Source organism: Nilaparvata lugens, chromosome X, assembly GCF_014356525.2.
Source record: "Nilaparvata lugens isolate BPH chromosome X, ASM1435652v1, whole genome shotgun sequence".
Taxonomy (NCBI): Eukaryota; Metazoa; Arthropoda; class Insecta; order Hemiptera; family Delphacidae; genus Nilaparvata; species Nilaparvata lugens.
Genome location: NC_052518.1, coordinates 88,728,889 through 88,749,161, shown reverse-complemented (window position 1 = coordinate 88,749,161; position 20,273 = coordinate 88,728,889). Strand labels below are relative to the sequence as shown.

General features: G+C 35.7%; 2 protein-coding genes across 4 annotated transcripts in view; one reads left to right on the top strand and one right to left on the bottom strand.

The window, feature by feature from the left end:
* Positions 1–6,910, top strand: part of LOC111046975 (glucose-6-phosphate isomerase) — a 36,797-nt gene extending 29,887 nt beyond the window's left edge. Inside the window, exon 12 of the mRNA XM_039443287.1 lies at positions 6,875–6,910. Coding sequence (XP_039299221.1) covers positions 6,875–6,884 — 10 coding nt within the window. The 3' untranslated portion in view covers positions 6,885–6,910. The remainder of the gene's footprint in view (positions 1–6,874) is intronic.
* LOC111047128 overlaps positions 3,948–20,273 on the bottom strand; it is a 51,662-nt gene continuing 35,336 nt past the window's right edge. For 2 of the 3 annotated variants that reach the window (XM_039443283.1, XM_039443285.1), the window contains one exon: positions 3,948–6,540. In XM_039443283.1, the coding sequence (XP_039299217.1) occupies positions 5,272–6,540 (1,269 nt within the window). In that variant the 3' untranslated portion in view covers positions 3,948–5,271. The remainder of the gene's footprint in view (positions 6,541–20,273) is intronic. The other variant, XM_039443284.1, reaches the window with a different exon arrangement.

Sequence of the window (20,273 nt, the reverse complement as noted above, 5' to 3'; positions counted from 1 at the left end):
AACTCAAGAATAGGAGTGAATTTTGCCAATGTGATGACATATTATTGTTCCTCTCGTCAAGTAATATCATTCCTGAGAGTTTTTAATTTTTCCATTTTGCAAAAATCCATGGATTTCATGAAAAATGCAAATATTCCAGATTTGGTTGATATTCGGGCTGGCGAATGGCTACCTATCACATTGGCGAAATTCACTCCTATTCTTGAGTTATGAGCATTTGAAGATGACTGATTTTTCTGATCTGCGAGTGGAGCTAGGATTTTGTTTCAGTGAATAACTCACTTAGTATTGAAGAGAAACGTCTCATATTATAGCACGACACTTGTCAATCTCTATCCATAGCCCGAATATTTTTTTTTTTATTTGAAACTTCTTTATTGTCAATACAATTTCACAAAACAAAAATATATAAATATCCTTCAAAACAATAAAGCCCAAAGGTAATAACCTGTTTGGGAAACATAATTTTTAAATATATACATACAACTCTCGAGAATAACATCAGCCGGCCTTAAAACTAATAACAATTTGAATTTCAGCGAAACCTCTAAACTATTGTACTATTTTTAGAATAAGCTTCCTTATCTTTATATAATAACAAGGTTACAATTTAATTATACTACAATATTAAAATATTTGTTAATGTCGTCCTCCATTAAAAGATGCTTACGGTTTTTTTTTTTTAAAATATTCTTTACCTGACAATCTTTGATATCAATCGGTAGGTGATTGAAGAATGCTAGTGCTAAAAAAGATAAAATTTTCTGAATATTGTTAGATTAGGCTTAGGTACAACGACATTTGATCTGTTTCGAGAAACTCTTTGAAAATCACAAATTCTTCTCTCTCCACTCCTATCAAATATTTTCAATGTTTTGTGAATGAATAAATTCCTGATTGGCAGAATATTAAGGTTTCTAAAAAGTTGTAACGTGTGCTCAAATCTTTTTTTAAATGTAATAACTCTTATAAAATACTTTTGTAGGACAATTATTGGGTTCAAAGTAGTAACGTATGTGCCTCCCCAGACTTCTAAGCCATATTCCATTCTCGAATTCACCAATGCGAAATACAGGGATCTTAATAGCTTCGGATAACAAATATAACTATACGCAGCATGAAGAAAAATGATAAACTATACGCAGCATGAAGAATATTCTTATGTATTTGATCAATTTGTTTTTCAAATATGTGATATGCTTCTTCCAATTCAACTTACTATCCACCCAGAGACCTAAATACTTTATTTGCTCAACTTGTTCGAGATCTGCACAGGTACACTCATTCAATTCAAATGTACAATTTGTTTCATGGTACTTCAAAGGTGATATCAAAACAGAACTCTTTCTAAGACTGAAAATAATATACTTAGTCTTTGGACACATTACCATCAGATTAGTTGTGAACCACCACCTAAATGGGTTTATATAATTTTGCATGTTATTGTGTAGTTCGATCAAGGAATCGGCCTTATAGAAAAGAGCTGTATCGTCAGCAAAGGCAACCAACCTACCCTTTAGCACACCATTACATAGACTATTAATATAAATTAAAAACAATATACCAGATAGAACAGAACCTTGGGGAATTCCAACCTTCTGTTCACCGATACAACTGCACACATCATTTACTCTTGTTACTTGAGTTCTTCCAGTTAAATACGATCGAAACCAAACCTGAGCAACACCTCTTATATACCTGCTAGTTCCATTCTATGCAATAGTATATTATGGTCTACGGTATCGAAGGCTTTCATGACATCTACAAATATTCCAGCACAGGCTTTTCCCTCATTAATTCCTGTATAAACTTCTGACATAAAATCGATGACAGCCAATCCCGTATTCAATCCACTTTGAAAACCATACTGATTTTTACTTATAAATTTTTGTTTATTAAAAAAATCAGTAACTCGTATTTTAACTATTTTTTCAAGTAATTTTGAAAAGATTCAAAGTAATGAAATTGGACATTAGTTAGTTGGCTGCAGTTTATCATTTTTCTTAAACAGTGGAATTACTACTGCTTTTTTCATCTCAGAAGGAAAGTCGCCTGCTCTTAAACTGAGATTGAATATATGCACAAGAACATCAACAATGTGCTCCGAAATTAATTTCATGATAACTGTAGTTACTTTATGGTAACCAGGTGCTTTATTATTATTTAGGCTTGAAATTATTTGCAAGATTTCATCTCGAGACGTTGGATAGAAAATTATTGAATCTCTGATAATGGTGTCTTTGAAGTTTTCTCTAAAGATATTGAAATTTGCATTCAACTTCGCATTATCCTCCACTACTTTTTCTTTCAAATCATTTGCAACTGAGCAGAAATATCGGTTCAAGACATTTGCTACTTCATTTGGACTAGTTATTAGGATTTTAGTTTGATCTTCAAGTATTACATTATTTTGTTTATTACTGCTACCAATTATTTCTTTTATACAATACCACTGTTTTCTCACATCATTTTTATTTCTTTCAAAAATATTGGAATAGTATGTCTTCTTTTGTGCTCTTAATTAATTAATCAAGCGATTTTTTAAAAGATTATATTCATTTTTCAATTCTAGATTATTTGGTTGCTTAGCATACTTTTTATACAATGAATTTTTCCTGTCCACTTCTTTTTTCAAGTCACTGTTCATCCATGGCTTTAAAATTTTTTTCTTTGATACAACTTTTGTGAGTGTACTTTTCACAAACTCTTCCGTCCTAGTAATGAATTTTTTGAAAGCTATAGAAGCTGATTCACATTGATATATATCACTCCAGTCAACATTTTGAAGAAGTGAAACAAAAACATTATAATCTATTTTATCGTATACTGAGGTCGGTTCTGTGTTTTTTATAATATTTGTAGATTTTATGTAAGCAACGGTCATCATGTGATCAGTAATACAAGTCTGTATAATATTTGCACTGAAAACTAATTTACTATTAATGTTTGTTCTATAAAATATATGATCTATACATGTTCGCGAGAATTCCGTCACTCTGGTCGGTTCATTTATCAGGGATATCAATCCGTTACTAGCAAAGCTAATTTTATATTCATCAATATTCGGATTTTCACTTAAAATGTTGCTATTCATATCACCATTAATCATTAAATTGGGTGAATCAATTAAAGAAACAATAGCATTAAGTTGATTTGTAAACATAGGTATTGACATTTCATGTAATCTATAGACTGCAATTAATTCCAACAGCGAACCTCTTGATAACGTTATCTGTAGGTGAACGTAATCGGCAGTTGTCATTCTATTGTTTTCGAGTTCAACACAGGTCAACTGATCAGACACAAGTACCGCTACTCCTCCTGATCGATAATCATAATTACATTTTACAAACATTTTATAATTAGGTAAACGATATTGATCAATTTCGTTATCACTTATCCAAATTTCAGTCATTACAATTATGTCTGGCATTCTATCTAGTTCATTTAATTCTGCTACAAACAAATCGAAATTAGCTCTCAAGCTGCGAATATTTTGTTGTATGATTATAATCCCACTGTTTAAATGATTGAACATATCTGTTTTGAACTCTGTCATCTCAGGATTATTACAAATTTACATCAATTTTAAGGAAAATAAATAGTTCACAATAACCAATAGAACAGTTCAAGACAATAACCAAATAGACAGTTCAAGACAAATAGAAATTTAGAAATAAAATAAAGTAAAATTTAGACGGTAAATATAACAACTTCACCTGCTTGTACGATTTTATAAACGTCAATGATTCATTGACCTTGAACTTGATCTGTAGATGCAGCTTCACCTGTTTGTACAGCATTCGGATTCGGTAAACTTTTCAGCCTCTCCAAATCTTCCATCGTAGTCACGGCCGTTACCCTTGCTCCCTCCGTTGGACGAACCAAAATTTTCCCATTTTTCAGACACACATAACTGAGTCCTTTGTCCTTTTTGAGTGCTCGAACTTCCTTGTAAATATTTCTTCTAACCTTGGTTAAATTCTCGTTTATATAGATTATTTCTCCAGGAGTAGTTTTGTATCCAATATGTGTTGTATTCAGATTTCTTTTTACTCTTCTTTTCAACCAAATCTGGGAGATTTGCATTTTCTATGAAATCCATGAAAACATTTTTGAACATTTATGCAACGACTTGAACATAAATTTTATAACACGATTTCCATTGTCATGTGATGCTTGCGGTTGCAGTGTTATAAGTTAACACGATTTCCTGCATCATCATTCACCAATGCTGGCAGCTTGCACTTCTATAGTGAAATAAATTTACATTCAACTGTCAGCATTACTTATTAATAGTCATTATTATTATTATTATGTCATTTGTTATTAGGCTATTAAGTTATAGGTGATTTGAAAAATAATACCACTCCAGGTGTAAATAATATTTATACACATTGTCTGAAAGTAATAAGTGATTGTATTGCTAATCTACTAAAACATATTATTAACAGATGCTTTGCTGAAGGGATACTTCCCATAAGCCTATTGAAACGCTTTTCCAAAATTATTGAGGAGATTATAAAAATGAGGATTCTAGAATATTTACAAAAAACAATTTCCTTAACTGGAGTCATGGAGAATATACAATTATACAGCATACATTTATATTATTACCCACATTTTTGTGTTTGTGGGGAATACTCACAGAATATACAATAAACAAAAATAAGGATTCTAGAATATTTACAAAAATAATTTCCTCAACTCGAGTCATGGAGAATATACAATATTCACTATGTACATATTTGCGCCGCTCTGGCGCTATTATGGCATCTCTGCCGCTGTATTTACTTATTTTGTGGATAAAGATTTATTTGATTTGATTACAAAGCAATAAATTATAAATGAAAAAAAGCTAGAATATGACTTTTTGTAAATATAATAATAATGTAAATTTTGAATGAAAAAAAAAAATCATTGACATAAAGTAAAGTAAATTCATATGGTCATAAATATGTTGGTGTAGGTCCCACTTCACTTGAATTTATAATTTAAGCCGTCATTGGGCCTTACGACTCAGCCGGGACCGACAGTTAACGTTCGTAATCATCTGATAACACGGGAGTGATCTGGTTAAGAACTTTTGGTTGTAAGAGGGTTGAACCCGGGATCTCTATGCTGCTACGCAGTGGATAGAGTGCTTACACTAGACCACGGATCACTCCAATCATTGACATGTTTTAAGGCTACACTTAATACATCAGTTATTGATTCAAATCGATTTATACTTCATCGACTAATAGACCATTCTTTTGCAGGAGTATTCTTTTAGGAACTTCCAGCTTGGCTTCTGGTAGGTCCTCCTCTAGTTACTCTACCAGGTCCTCTACCTCTGTTGGACCTTCCTCGTCCACTTGTACGAGTGTCTCTCCTTGAATTCTGGTATACCTCGTCCAAAACTACGACCAAACCAGTTTGACTGGCACTTTGACCAGAGTCATTATGTCCTCCTCTAGTTACTCTACCAGGTCCTCTACCTCTGTTGGACCTTCCTCGTCCACTTGTACGAGTGTCTCTCCTTGAATTCTGGTATACCTCGTCCAAAACTACGACCAAACCAGTTTGACTGGCACTTTGACCAGAGTCATTATGTCCTCCTCTAGTTACTCTACCAGGTCCTCTACCTCTGTTGGACCTTCCTCGTCCACTTGTACGAGTGTCTCTCCTTGAATTCTGGTATACCTCGTCCAAAACTACGACCAAACCAGTTTGACTGGCACTTTGACCAGAGTCATTATGTCCTCCTCTAGTTACTCTACCAGGTCCTCTACCTCTGTTGGACCTTCCTCGTCCACTTGTACGAGTGTCTCTCCTTGAATTCTGGTATACCTCGTCCAAAACAACGACCAAACCAGTTTGACTGGCACTTTGACCAGAGTTATCCCCTTCACTTTGAATATTTTCATGAGTAATTCCAGCACGACCTCTAATGGTTCCTCCTCTACCTCTGTTAGATTTTTCTGAATCTCTGGAACGTGTGTCATCTCTGGAACTTGTGTCTTCGCTTAGAACGATGTTCAAACCGGTTTGACTGGCACTTTTATCAGCATTAGCATCAACACTGACTCTGGACCACCCACCTCTGCTGTTGGAAAAGCCACCTGTAGCATTGGAACCGCTTCTGACATTAGTAGAACTTCCTCTATTGTAAGACGATCTTCCTCTGGGATTAGAAGAGTTCCCACGCATAAAAGTGGAGTCCCCTCTGGAAAGGTCATCAGTTGAACTCCTGTTACTGCCACTAGCATGTAAATTACACCCTCTCTCATTACTCACACCACTCCTATTAAGTCTTTCCTGTTCAAACCTCATGATTCGATCCGATTCATTGAAGATAGCAACCTTGCAATTCCTGTAATCGGTAGGATGAGACCACGGACAATACTTCTGCATTTTTTTGTGGATGGACATCAACTTCATCTCCTTTTCTATCTGCATTTTGAAACGTTCCTGCGCTAGCAGAAGCTTTACTTCGTCGAAAATAACTTCGTACAAGTTGCATGGTTGTGTCATTCTCAAGGTGCTGCATTTGTGATTCTGAAAAAAGTAAAACATGCTTATTAATGCGAAGTAAGATTTCATGAAGCTGGCTACTGACGAGCGTTCCAGTAAGCTACTTCCTCGTTATAATAATTTTTTCTGCGTCCCTAATTTTCATGGAGTCCCTTGAAACTCCATGTAGATAGATATATAAATATATAATTATAAAATTTATTGATAATAATTGTTACAAGGCTGTTGCCTATAGTAACATTTACAAAAATTGACAATATATAAAATTAATTACCATGTAGCTCAATGTTAGAAAGACTCATATATTGTACATTATTTTGGCTTAGAGCCCCGAAATAATACATTTTTGCTGTTTCAGGAATAAATAAATGAACGCCTTAATCCTTTGCGATCTCAAAACTAAGGTACAGGTTGTCTTAGTCGGTCGGGTGGCCAGCTGTACTGACCAGTGACATAGCATATTGTGAAACAACTCTGATTTACATCAACTGCAGTGGTCCCAGGTGATCTGATGGCCAGTGGTAATGGCCAACATTAAAATCATCGAACACTCGGAAGGCCAGCACCACTGGCCATCGCTATATTGCATATAATAATACAATATATTATCAATGTGATTTGTGCTGAGATCTATTGAGTATTTCTTCAACTAAATGGGAGCACTTCTGCCAACTTTATATTGAATAGAAACAGCTGAAGCAGAGGAGATGGCCCTACACTCTGCCTGCTGCTGTAATATTGTTTACATATATACATCATGTTTAAAGTGAATAGTTTATGTTGCTTTTCTTAGCTAATAGTTTTTTCTTTATCACTTTCAAGTTGGACATTTAAGAAATTGAACATATTTTACAATCAGATGAAATGAGAGACTTGATAGCAGAGAATTACGACGAAGTTTGTTCTTTGGTTCTGAACATGAAAGTGATGTGGATTCAGATATAGGCGAGGAATTTAAACAAGAGCTTCTTCTTCAAGAGCCAGGCAACGATTACATCATTGAAATTGTGGAAAAAGAACAGGGATTCGGTGGAGATGAGGAAGGACAGGGACTCATTGATAATGAAATGAACTTTGAAGAAAATGAAGTGTTATCTGAAGAGTGGCAAAAATGGACTGAAGGATATGAAATTTTGAAAAATTCAGCTGGTTACAGGTGAGTGGCTTTAATTATCAAAATGATGATAAACCAGTAATTCCTCTTAACTATTTCAAGTTTTTTTTCTGATACTCTCTTAGAAGAAATAGTAAAAGAAACAGTAATAGATACGCAGCTGACAAGATTTTTAAGAATACACCACTGCTAAAAAATTCAACTTTGTGGACTTGGACTGACGTTACTTTATTGGAATTGAAAGCTTTTTTAGGTGTGATCATTAATATGGGGATGAATGACAAGCCAGAGATGAATGATTATTTCTCAAATAACTGGTTGGACTACCAACGTTTCTTCAAACAATTTTTTAGTAAAGAGAGATTTTTACAAATATTTTGGAATTTGCATGTTTCTCCACCCGCTTCTGGACCAATTACTGATGCATTGACACGGTCAGGAAAGGTCCGAAATGTTGCTATAGTGAGGTCCACGTTATAATGACAGTATTTGATCAACTTTGGTTTTGCTATCCTTGTCTATCTTTCGACAAAGCCGGTGGTACTATCCTTTTCTAGGTCCACAACGGTGCCAATTATGTTTTTGAGAGTGTAGAAATATGATTAATTAATGCAGAGAATCGGCATCGCTATTCTTCTATCTTTATTCACTGTCATTATAGCGTGGACCTCACTATAGTTATAGTGATACTAAATTATGAGAGCATTAGTAAAGTAAGTGTGGATGAGAGCATCCACACTGAATTGTAAATCCTTATAGGATTTGAAGGAAGAATAATGTTCAAAGTATACAATAAAGACAAACCCATATGGGGGAGGAAGGTTTTTGTGCTACCAGAGTCTTCCACTGGATACATCTGTGCACTTGAGCCCTACTTTGAAAAAAAACACTATAGAGCGTTTGGATAGGCCAGATTTAGGTTCTACAAGCCGTATTGTTTTTCATTTGGTGAATAAGTTTAGTTTTTTAATGTGGAAAGATAAGAATGTTGTGGCAACGCTAAGAACTAGGTATGGAGACAACACCACCCAGACAGTTAGGCATGCATATAGGGAAAGGTTGAGCACAGGAAGAAGCGAAAAAACCAACTATCGTTTGTAAATATAATGAATCTATGGGAGGTGTGGACGTGGCAGATCAGTATATAAGTTCGTACTCCTTCACCCGAAAATCTATAAAATGGTGGAGGAAAGTATTTTTCTGGTTGTTAGAAACAGCAATATTGTCAACTCGTTTAATTTGTTCAATGCCAATAAAGAAGCAAAATATAAAGATAAAGTAAATACTTTAAAGCATGTACTATACAGATTACAGAGGTTTTACCCTATACAGAGTGTCCCACGAAAGGTGTTACAGCCCAAGATCATAGATTCTATATGAAATTTGCAACAAAAAATAGAATGACTTTTTATTTGTTGACGTGGGGAAATTTTAAAAATAAGTAAACCGTCTATTGCTTCCTTGAACAATTTAAAATCAAAAGCTATACAATTCAAAAGGCAATAATCAGCAGAGGCTGGGGTATAATAAATTATATTTTTCCCATAGAAGGATGAAGTGTACGAGTGCGCTTTGTAAAAATTTCTTTCTTCTATTACATTTCACTCCTTGTAAAGCCATACTTATTTGAATAAGTTTTTCATTCTCTCTCATTCCTTCCTTTCTCTTGCTACTCTCTGCCACGTCGCTCTGCCGCATACTCTCCTGAATTCTTCGTGCATGGGTGCCAGTCGAGTATTGTTTTGGTCCATCTTCCATCCGTTGTCCTTGCGATATGGCCTGCCCAATTCCATTTTCTCTCGATAATCATTCTACCTACATCTTCGATTCTTGTTTAATTTCTGTATCTCTGTAGTCTCTCTCCATTGTCCATCTCTCCCTATTCATCACTGTCCTAAGTTAATAAGGTGTTCAACTGTTTCTATCCTTCCGTCTTCGATCTGTAATACTCTCTCTTTACCTTCACTATTATAAATCATTACTATTGATTTATCAAAATTCACTTTCAATTCAACCTTTTTCGATACTTCAATCATTTCCTTCATTATTCTACATACTTCGTATGTAGAACATCTTCGGTGTTATTTTCTATAATAAAAATATCATCGGCAAATCTCAATGTATTCAATTTCACCCCATTGATGTTGATTTCCTGTCATTGTAATTGATCTAATGATTTTTCCAGAACTGCATTAGATATTTTTGCTGATGGTATATCACCCTGCCTGATATATCTCTATTCACTTTCACCACTCTACCTTTTCCTCTGAATTTGAATTCAATTTTCATGTTTCTGTAGATGAATCTGAATAATTCCAGATAGGTACTCATTGTTAATTCCCAAGTCTTCAAGCGTTCGTAATGCGGATGTTGATTTTATCGAATGCTTTCTCGAAATCAATGAATAGCAGCACTAGTGGAAATTTATACTCACTAGAATTCCTTATCAGTTCCTGTAAGACTAGGATGTTATCCAGCGTAGAAAAGTTTTACTTGAATCTGGTCTGGTTGATTGAAGTTGCTGCCGTCAAAATCCATCTATCCTGTAGGAAAATTACTGCCATGAATATCTTGTAAATATTTGACAGGAGACTTATTGGTCGGTAATTCTTGATTTCCTTATTCCTATTACCTTTCTTGGAGAGTAATATCAAGTTAGCTTTGAGCCATATTTCAGGAATCTTTCCACTCATAAGGCATAAATTGAATATTTTTGTTATTATTTCTATAACTCTTTCGCCTCCTGCTTTTAACTGCTCGTTTGATATTCATTACGGCCTGTTGCTTACTCCTCCTTGAGATGTTCAATTGCGCGCTTTACCTCATTCTTCAATATCGGTGGACATTCTTCATTTCTACATTCATATGTTCTCCAATTTCTTGTTCTGAGTTACATTCTTCTTGTTCATCTGTTTCCCACACATATTTCATAGTGTTCAGTAGTTCTCCCGGGTCGATGTCAAACGAGGCAAACGACAGAAGAGTCCTGCGACAATCGAGACCAGCGACGGTAGAGACCGGCGACATTCGAGGCCAGCGACGGTAGAGGACTCCTGAAAAAGTGGCCTCAAATGTCGCCTGCGTTAGGCCTACCATACACGTTTCGATCGGTCTTAAGGCCCGGACTCTTCATTCCGGGTCTTGAGGCAGATCGAAACGTGTATGGTGTGGCCTCAAGACCAAAAGTGATCTCAAGGCCGGATTTCGGCCGCACTGGAATCAAGTGAGGCCCGGCCTCAAGACGGATTAATTTTAATTGCTCTTGAGACGGAACTGAACGTGAATGGGGAAACCTGGTTTCGTCTTAAGGCCAAAACACCCACTCTTCCCCCTCTGCCATATTTTCTACCCTCGGTCAACACGTTTTGCACTTATTATGGATAGCAAAATCATTCTTAAAATCGATTTCTTGAAAAATCAATTATACCCTTGGTCAACATGTTTTGCACATGTTATGGATAGCAAAATTATTCTAAAAATCGATTTCTTGAAAAATCGATTATAGAAAAAAAGAAATCAATTTCACAAAAAATAGATTTTTGAGAGAGTCAATATTCATTTTTCATCCCCAGTTGTGCCTCAGTGTGAGTAGGAGAAAGTTAACAGTCACAATAAAAACCGGTTTTTTCAGGAAACGAATACTGCACTGATCATCCCCTTGTTTCACTTCAGAGTGAGCAGAATAGTTGAGGAATCAACACATCCCCCAAGCAATAGGGTCAGTGTGTGTGTAGTGTGGTGTTTTTGGAGTGTGGCATCACATTCGGCTAAATAAATTATCTGCTGAGGCTGGTATGATAATATATGATTATAATATTCCTATTTTCATATTATAATTTTCCTATTATCATAGTTGTAGTTGATCACATGAAATGAGATAAAAAATAGATTTCATATTTTCCTCTCTGTTCAAATATGGTAATAATGATATAATCAAATAAGATAATAGAAATATTACTGTGTAATACCTGTCCAGTCCTGTCCTAGTAGTGCTAAAAAAGTTTCAGGGTTGAAGGATTGAAGGAAATTCAATTTTTATGATAAAATTGGTAACATCGCGAAGATATGCTTTTCTTTTGGATATAACTTCTCCCAGAATCATGGGGCATTGTAATGTGTAACAATTTTATATCAAATTAACGGAGAGAATGTCTCCTTTCTATTGGTGTCTGGATTTTTTTTATCCGACCCATAATAATTTTTTAATTAATGATTATGTTCATCAACGTTGATACATTTCGAGCAGAAAACATAATATTTTCATCACGCTCGAAACTTTTTTGTTTTGAAAGATAAGTGGGTGGTGAAAGCAAGAAAGTTTCACAGAATTATTTTCAAATTATTTTCAACTGTCAAAACGGAATGTCGTATTTTGGTCTCCAAGGAATTTTAAAGTTAGGAGAGCATCTGCATGGTATGTATTGTGTACCAAATTGTATAATAAAGGCTGGTAATTTACAAAATATTTGACTAAATTATTTCAAACGCAAGCAGCTGATTGCCTCTAGAAAGGCTGTAATGAAACACTGCTTGGATTATTCGAGGCGAGGTTGTCATTTGCAATATTTATAATTATGTTGCATGCAGTTGCTGAATTTTTCAAGCGTTCTGTATTTAATAGAGCTACCGCGCTACTGGATACGGTACTGGATACACAACGGCCCCAAGGCCGATCGGTACGTGAATGGGGAGACCGCCATTGAGGCCCGGTCTTAAGACCGGGACTAAAGAGTCCGGGTCTTGAGACCGATCGAAACGTGTATGGTAGGCCTTAGGCGACAGTTGAGGGGGGGCGCGACAGTCAAGACTGACGACATTCGAGGACTCCGACCGTAGAGGACTGTTTTACAGTCCTCTACGGCCGTAGGCCTCGACTGTCGGGAGTGTACGAAAATTAGAGTGGCCTCAACTGTCGCCTAACGCAGGCGACATTTGAGGCCTCTTTTTCAGGAGTCCTCTACTGTCACTGGCCTCGAATGTCGCTGGTCTCGACTGTCGGGCCTGTACAAAAATTAGAGACTCGCTTGCAGCAGGCGACAGTTGAGGACACATCCTACTGCGATTCCAGACAAAATACATTTTATAATGATTATAACTTATATTATAACTTATACATATGATGTTATCATCATATGAAAGTAATCATGTGATTAATTCCATAAGCAACATCGTTAATGAAATAAATGAACAATTTAGTTTTTATGAGAAAAGCTCAATGTATATTGAATGGAAATCATAGATCAAGAAAATGTAAAATGTGAATGTGTGAAATTGATTTGTAACAGGATATTGATTCGTAGAATAATATCCTACATCTATCATGAACTGAGAATTTGACATCAAAGTATCAAAAAGGTATTTATGAGTTTGAAAATCTCGTTTTTTATGATGAAGCAACTAAGGTTTATTTACAGTTGTAAAGTTGCAATACTTATTCATAATATAGAAGGAATAATGGGATATTTTTCAATTGCTGGTAAATCCATACAAATTAAATGATAATATTATTTTGGTGCTGTCTGCCATTCTGGAGAGCCTAGCGCAGGCGACAGTTGAGGCCTCTTTTTCAGGAGTCCTCTACGGTCGCAGGTATCAACTGTCGGGAGTGTACAGAAATTATGGAGGCCTCAACTGTCGCCTAACGCAGGCGACATTTGAGGCCTCTTTTTCAGGAGTCCTCTACCGTCGCTGGCCTTGAATGTCGCCGGTGTCTACCGTCGCTGGTCTCGACTGTCGCTGGTCTCTTCTGTCGTTTGCCTCGTTTGACTCGACCCCAGTTGAGGCCTCTCTAATTTTTGTACAGCCCCGACAGTCGAGACCTGCTACCGTAGAGGACTCCTGAAAAAGAGGCCTCAACTGTCGCCTGCGCTAGGCTCTCCAGAATGGTAGACAGCACCAAAAGAATTATCATTTAATTTGTATGGATATACCAGCAATTGAATAATATATTATATCCCATTATTCCTTCCATATTATGAATAAGTATTGCAACTTTACAACTGTAAATAAACCTTAGTTGCTTCATCATAAAAAACGAAATTTTCAAACTCATAAATACCTTTTTGATACTTGGATGTCAAATTCTCAGTTCATGATAGATGTAGGATATTATTCTACAAATCAATATCCTGTTACAAATCAATAACTTTTATTAATTTCACACATTCACATTTTACATTTTCTTGATCTATATATACATTGAGCTTTTCTCATAAAAACTAAATTGTTCATTTATTTCATTAACGATGTTGCTTATGGAATTAATCACATGATTACTTTCATATGATGATAACATCATACGTCAAAATAGAATTGCCATCGCTACAATCTCATATCCTACACTCGGCCATTCTGACAAATTGGCTCGCCCTCAAGCCATAAAATAAATGAATATGAAAAGGATAACAAACATAAACAAAACACACAAGATGAAACGAGCGTGAACAAAACATAACACTGCATTACACGCAACACTGCTTGGTAAGACTGACTTTCTTTGGCTGTTGGGGTACTTGAATTGCTTTTTCATCAATTTTCTTCTCTTTGTTGAGTATGCATCAACCCATACACACTCTTCATTCTATAATTATTCTTATAAATTTCACTTTTTCCAATACTAGCCAATATTTCTTTTTCATTTCTTTCTAAATTCATACCTTGACTTTCTTCCATTTCCACATCTTTCTCTCCTCATTTTTTGTACATTCTCATTCCGTTCTCCAAGTTTTTCCCTAATTTCAAGGTTGATTCAATTCCATTTTCCTCTCCACTATCCCATCTAAGTTCCCTTTCCACCTCATCACGCCACGACACTTTGTCTCAATATTAACAAATGGCGAACAAGAAGAAGAAGAGCAAATAACTTTGCCATGCAGGTGCCCACATTGCCAATGCATTGTGGGCAAATTCTTCCGTGTTTATTAAGAATTATTGTATTGTATTTCTATCGGTTTTTCTTTTAGTTTTTTCTTTTAATTAGTCGCATAGTTTTTCAGTTTAGACTATTGTCAAATAATTTTGTTATTATAATTACTCTGTTCAATCAGTTTTTTACTTTCATTTCCCTATTACCATAGGTAAGGAAAGTATTGCTTTCCAAAAAAATCAAGGTACCCCAATTTCTAAATTTATATATGTTTCAAGATTCCTTGAGTTTTTTTGGGTAATAGAGTGTTTTTTGGGTATTGGTCTGTATATGTGTATGTGTTTGTGTGTGTATTTACGCTCACTTTTTTTAATTTTATTTCCTAAGAAGGAAATGCTGTCAACTGCAAGAGGAATACAACATTCAAGGTTTTCAGGGCATTCTGTAAAAAACTTTGGGGTTAGAAGGTCAAGTTTTTTTATTGACGTTGTCCAATACTGCAGAATCGTTCCAAGAATCTTTCAGTTACTTTGGAATTATTTCCCTAAACGGTCTTCTTCCATTAGAAGTAACTGACTATGACTATATTTATAACCATGGTTATATTATTAGGCTACTTTAAACTGAACTATGATGATAACTTATTGAAAACTGAATTAATGTGTTATTCTTCGAAGTCAAACACCATCAAGTGTAAACTGTCAAGTGTCAAGAGCAACTTTGGTCTCTCACTTGTAATTTCTGTATGTGGTAATACAATGCACAACGGTTAACATCACCAGATTGTTGGTTTCTCTCAGGTATTGACATTTTGATGTAGGATTTTTGATGAACGAACAAAGTATGAATGTGAACACAAACGAAAATAATGTCAACCTATTGTCATATTGAATGTTTGGGAATTCTTTAAAACACATAAGCTTTGTATATTTTGGAGCAGGTATTTCCCAAAATGTGTTGCATTGAATACAGTACTATTCAACACCGTTACAGCTTATTCCACCTCATCAATTCTATTCGTGGACATTAACATGTTTTTGTTCTCTGTTATGTTTTTCCATTCCGTACGCCTTTTTGTTGTCATTCAGCAGATAACAGTTTTCTGAAGAAGCAGAATTCTGAAACTGGATGTGCGATGAGCATCATCATTGTCCACCAGCCTAATAATAAAATTCCTTGAAACGTACGTTAATATGAATTGGCTATTTCTTGAAAAGTACAGGTCAAGTCCCAAAACATGAGTTGAATATTCCACCATCAAATTTCTTTATCATTCATTCATTCATTCATATATCCATGTTTGGTTTAGTTCTCAGTTTCTATTCAATACAGCATCAGCTTATCTTTCTAACAGCTCTATTCCACCATACTCCGGCTCATAAAAGGAATACTCTTTCATGTCCTTTTCAAAAAAAGAGAATTATGCCAAATTTCAATTGCATTCCTCCTTCATTACAATCTTTCTAAGGATGTTCCCATCCTTAGTTAAATACATTGAATAATTCGTTTTTTCAATCTCATTGTGAATAAGAGCATAAACCAGAAAGCACAAGTATTATTGCAATTTCCATGAATGAATGAATATATTTTCATCAAATCAAACCTAATCTATTCTATTTATGATCGTGATCTGGTACTCTGTTGATATCATTTCCTCTGTAAGTATTCTATATCCTTTGACCGAAGTTCCTAAAGGAGAAAAAATGATGATCATTTGAGAAACAAGAACAGTATTCAGTATTCATTGTACTGCATCAATGAAATGAGACAAAAAAGACGAAATCAGACGATTGGTTAGAAGTAGTCAGGAGGTGATAATAATACTGTAGAAACTGGTAAGTTCCCCCGGGCTGAAGAACTTGCTACTTTTAGGATATTGACAAGAGATAAGATTCGTTTAGCTCTTCAAAGGTGCATTGCAAACATTGGTTCACTCAAAGCGATATTGTCCTTTTAATGTGGATATTGCATACTTCAACTCTCTAGTTGCAGGACTTCTTAGGCCTATGTTTTGGGCTATGAATACAGCGACCACACAATACCAATACAATTTGTACCATGTGGTTTCTGTATGAATAGGCCTTTGTCCTATTCAATAGGAAATCTAATTATAAATCACAAGATATTTTGAGGTTCCTTTGTAGATTCCGATGTTACAGAACAGTTGGCAATAAATAAGAGATTAAAAATAGTAAGCAAGAGTAGCATTAAAGGAAGCTATAGAAACACTGAATAAAAAACTGATGATATGAACTCAAAAATCAATTATACGAGCCTATGAACTGTGTAGTGGATGTCTATTTTGACTAATATATGTTATGCTATAACAACTTACCAGGTATTTCGAAAATGAAAGGGTATGATTAATTCAAGTCTTTAGTCAGCATGTAAAGGTGTACCTGTTGATAACAATTTATTGTTATAAAATAAAGTCGTAGCTCAATAATTATAAAGAATTGTCTGCTATAATGAGTGAATCAGCATAGCAGGAAATATGGTGAGACCCACCTAGTCATATAGGAAGATGGTCTTTAACTCCAAATTAAACAAACCCATTGTCCCAGTTGCACAAAAGCCTGTTGAGTTTTAATCATGATTAAATGCCAAAAGAACCAATCAGGTCAGTCTTTTTTGAAAAGAAGGCGCCTCTTTTCATAGCATTCAATCATGGTTAAAGTTTGACAGGCTTCTGTGCAACCGACCCTATACAGAGCTGGATGGCTACCTGCTGGCTGTTGTTTCTCCATCTCTTTCTATTCAATACCATTTCCTATATTCTTCCTTGTCTCTCAGTTCAATGGCCACTACTTCCTCGAAACAATGGCTTTTGTATAATTCATGAGAGAAGAATTGAAATAAATTCAGAATTATCTAACTTTTTACTGGATAATTTTATCAAAAAAGCTAAAGGAATAAGACATTCAGAAAATTAATCTGAGTTGAATAAAACTTGAATGGAAGAGAATGGTTAGAAAATAAGGAAAATGCAAGTTAATTTATTTTTAAAATATCAAGCGCACAAAAAGGTTAAAACAAATCATTTTCTAGGCCACAGAAACTTTCTAACCCTAAAAATGTCCAACCCAAAACTTTTATCACTCCAATTAAACATTGTGTGGTGCAAGGGGGCACAGCCAAACCCCAAAATGAAAAAAATTCAACCAAAAATGATATATACCAGAAAAACTTTTACAGGGGTGCCGTGGGCGAAGCCCCTGCTGAGCGCAAAGTGCGAGTTATAAATACCAGGCACAGGAATAATATTATCTATTTTTAAATAGATCTATTTCTTTCTATTTTTAGAACATCTATTTTTAGAACACCCCCCGCCCTACAGGCGGGGGGAAGGGGAGGAGGGATGGACGAGGGGGGAGAGGGGGGAGGGGGATCTCGAGCAAAAAAGTCAGTCTAAAGTATCAACCTCCCTCTACTAATTCTGTTTACAATTTCTTAGTTTTTTCCATTTAATATGAATAATTACCACAATATCAACTTCTCAACTACACAAAAAGTGTAACTTATAATTTTTGTTCAAATCTGGAATTTCTCAAATCAATTGTACTTTCTCTTATGAGACGGTCGCCATAGCACTTCTTCCTATTCTCTTCAATTCGTATCTCCATTTTCAGAGGTATGTGGTCGCTCACTGTATTTATTCGGTCTTCTATGTCTACACCTAGTACAATACATTTCTTGCCTATGACAAAGTAGTCGATTTCGTTTCTGGACTCAGCCAAGTCAATCTTCTTGTCTCATGTTTCAGGAAGAATGAGTTCATCAAATGCATGGCTTTACCTTCTATAAATTCGACTAGTCGTCCGCCTCGCTCATTCCTTTCACTGTATCCATAGCTCCCCACACATATTTCATAGTGTTCAGTAGTTCTCCCGGGGTCGATGTCAAACGAGGCAAACGACAGAAGAGTCCTGCGACAATCGAGACCAGCGACGGTAGAGACCGGCGACATTCGAGGCCAGCGACGGTAGAGGACTCCTGAAAAAGTGGCCTCAAATGTCGCCTGCGTTAGGCCTACCATACACGTTTCGATCGGTCTTAAGGCCCGGACTCTTCATTCCGGGTCTTGAGGCAGATCGAAACGTGTATGGTGTGGCCTCAAGACCAAAAGTGATCTCAAGGCCGGATTTCGGCCGCACTGGAATCAAGTGAGGCCCGGCCTCAAGACGGATTAATTTTAATTGCTCTTGAGACGGAACTGAACGTGAATGGGGAAACCTGGTTTCGTCTTAAGGCCAAAACACCCACTCTTCCCCCTCTGCCATATTTTCTACCCTCGGTCAACACGTTTTGCACTTATTATGGATAGCAAAATCATTCTTAAAATCGATTTCTTGAAAAATCAATTATACCCTTGGTCAACATGTTTTGCACATGTTATGGATAGCAAAATTATTCTAAAAATCGATTTCTTGAAAAATCGATTATCGAAAAAAATAAATCGATTTCACAAAAAATAGATTTTTTGAGAGAGTCAATATTCATTTTTCATCCCCAGTTGTGCCTCAGTGTGAGTAGGAGAAAGTTAACAGTCACAATAAAAACCGGTTTTTTCAGGAAACGAATACTGCACTGATCATCCCCTTGTTTCACTTCAGAGTGAGCAGAATAGTTGAGGAATCAACACATCCCCCAAGCAATAGGGTCAGTGTGTGTGTAGTGTGGTGTTTTTGGAGTGTGGCATCACATTCGGCTAAATAAATTATCTGCTGAGGCTGGTATGATAATATATGATTATAATATTCCTATTTTCATATTATAATTTTCCTATTATCATAGTTGTAGTTGATCACATGAAATGAGATAAAAAATAGATTTCATATTTTCCTCTCTGTTCAAATATGGTAATAATGATATAATCAAATAAGATAATAGAAATATTACTGTGTAATACCTGTCCAGTCCTGTCCTAGTAGTGCTAAAAAAGTTTCAGGGTTGAAGGATTGAAGGAAATTCAATTTTTATGATAAAATTGGTAACATCGCGAAGATATGCTTTTCTTTTGGATATAACTTCTCCCAGAATCATGGGGCATTGTAATGTGTAACAATTTTATATCAAATTAACGGAGAGAATGTCTCCTTTCTATTGGTGTCTGGATTTTTTTTATCCGACCCATAATAATTTTTTAATTAATGATTATGTTCATCAACGTTGATACATTTCGAGCAGAAAACATAATATTTTCATCACGCTCGAAACTTTTTTGTTTTGAAAGATAAGTGGGTGGTGAAAGCAAGAAAGTTTCACAGAATTATTTTCAAATTATTTTCAACTGTCAAAACGGAATGTTGTATTTTGGTCTCCAAGGAATTTTAAAGTTAGGAGAGCATCTGCATGGTATGTATTGTGTACCAAATTGTATAATAAAGGCTGGTAATTTACAAAATATTTGACTAAATTATTTCAAACGCAAGCAGCTGATTGCCTCTAGAAAGGCTGTAATGAAACACTGCTTGGATTATTCGAGGCGAGGTTGTCATTTGCAATATTTATAATTATGTTGCATGCAGTTGCTGAATTTTTCAAGCGTTCTGTATTTAATAGAGCTACCGCGCTACTGGATACGGTACTGGATACACAACGGCCCCAAGGCCGATCGGTACGTGAATGGGGAGACCGCCATTGAGGCCCGGTCTTAAGACCGGGACTAAAGAGTCCGGGTCTTGAGACCGATCGAAACGTGTATGGTAGGCCTTAGGCGACAGTTGAGGGGGGGCGCGACAGTCAAGACTGACGACATTCGAGGACTCCGACCGTAGA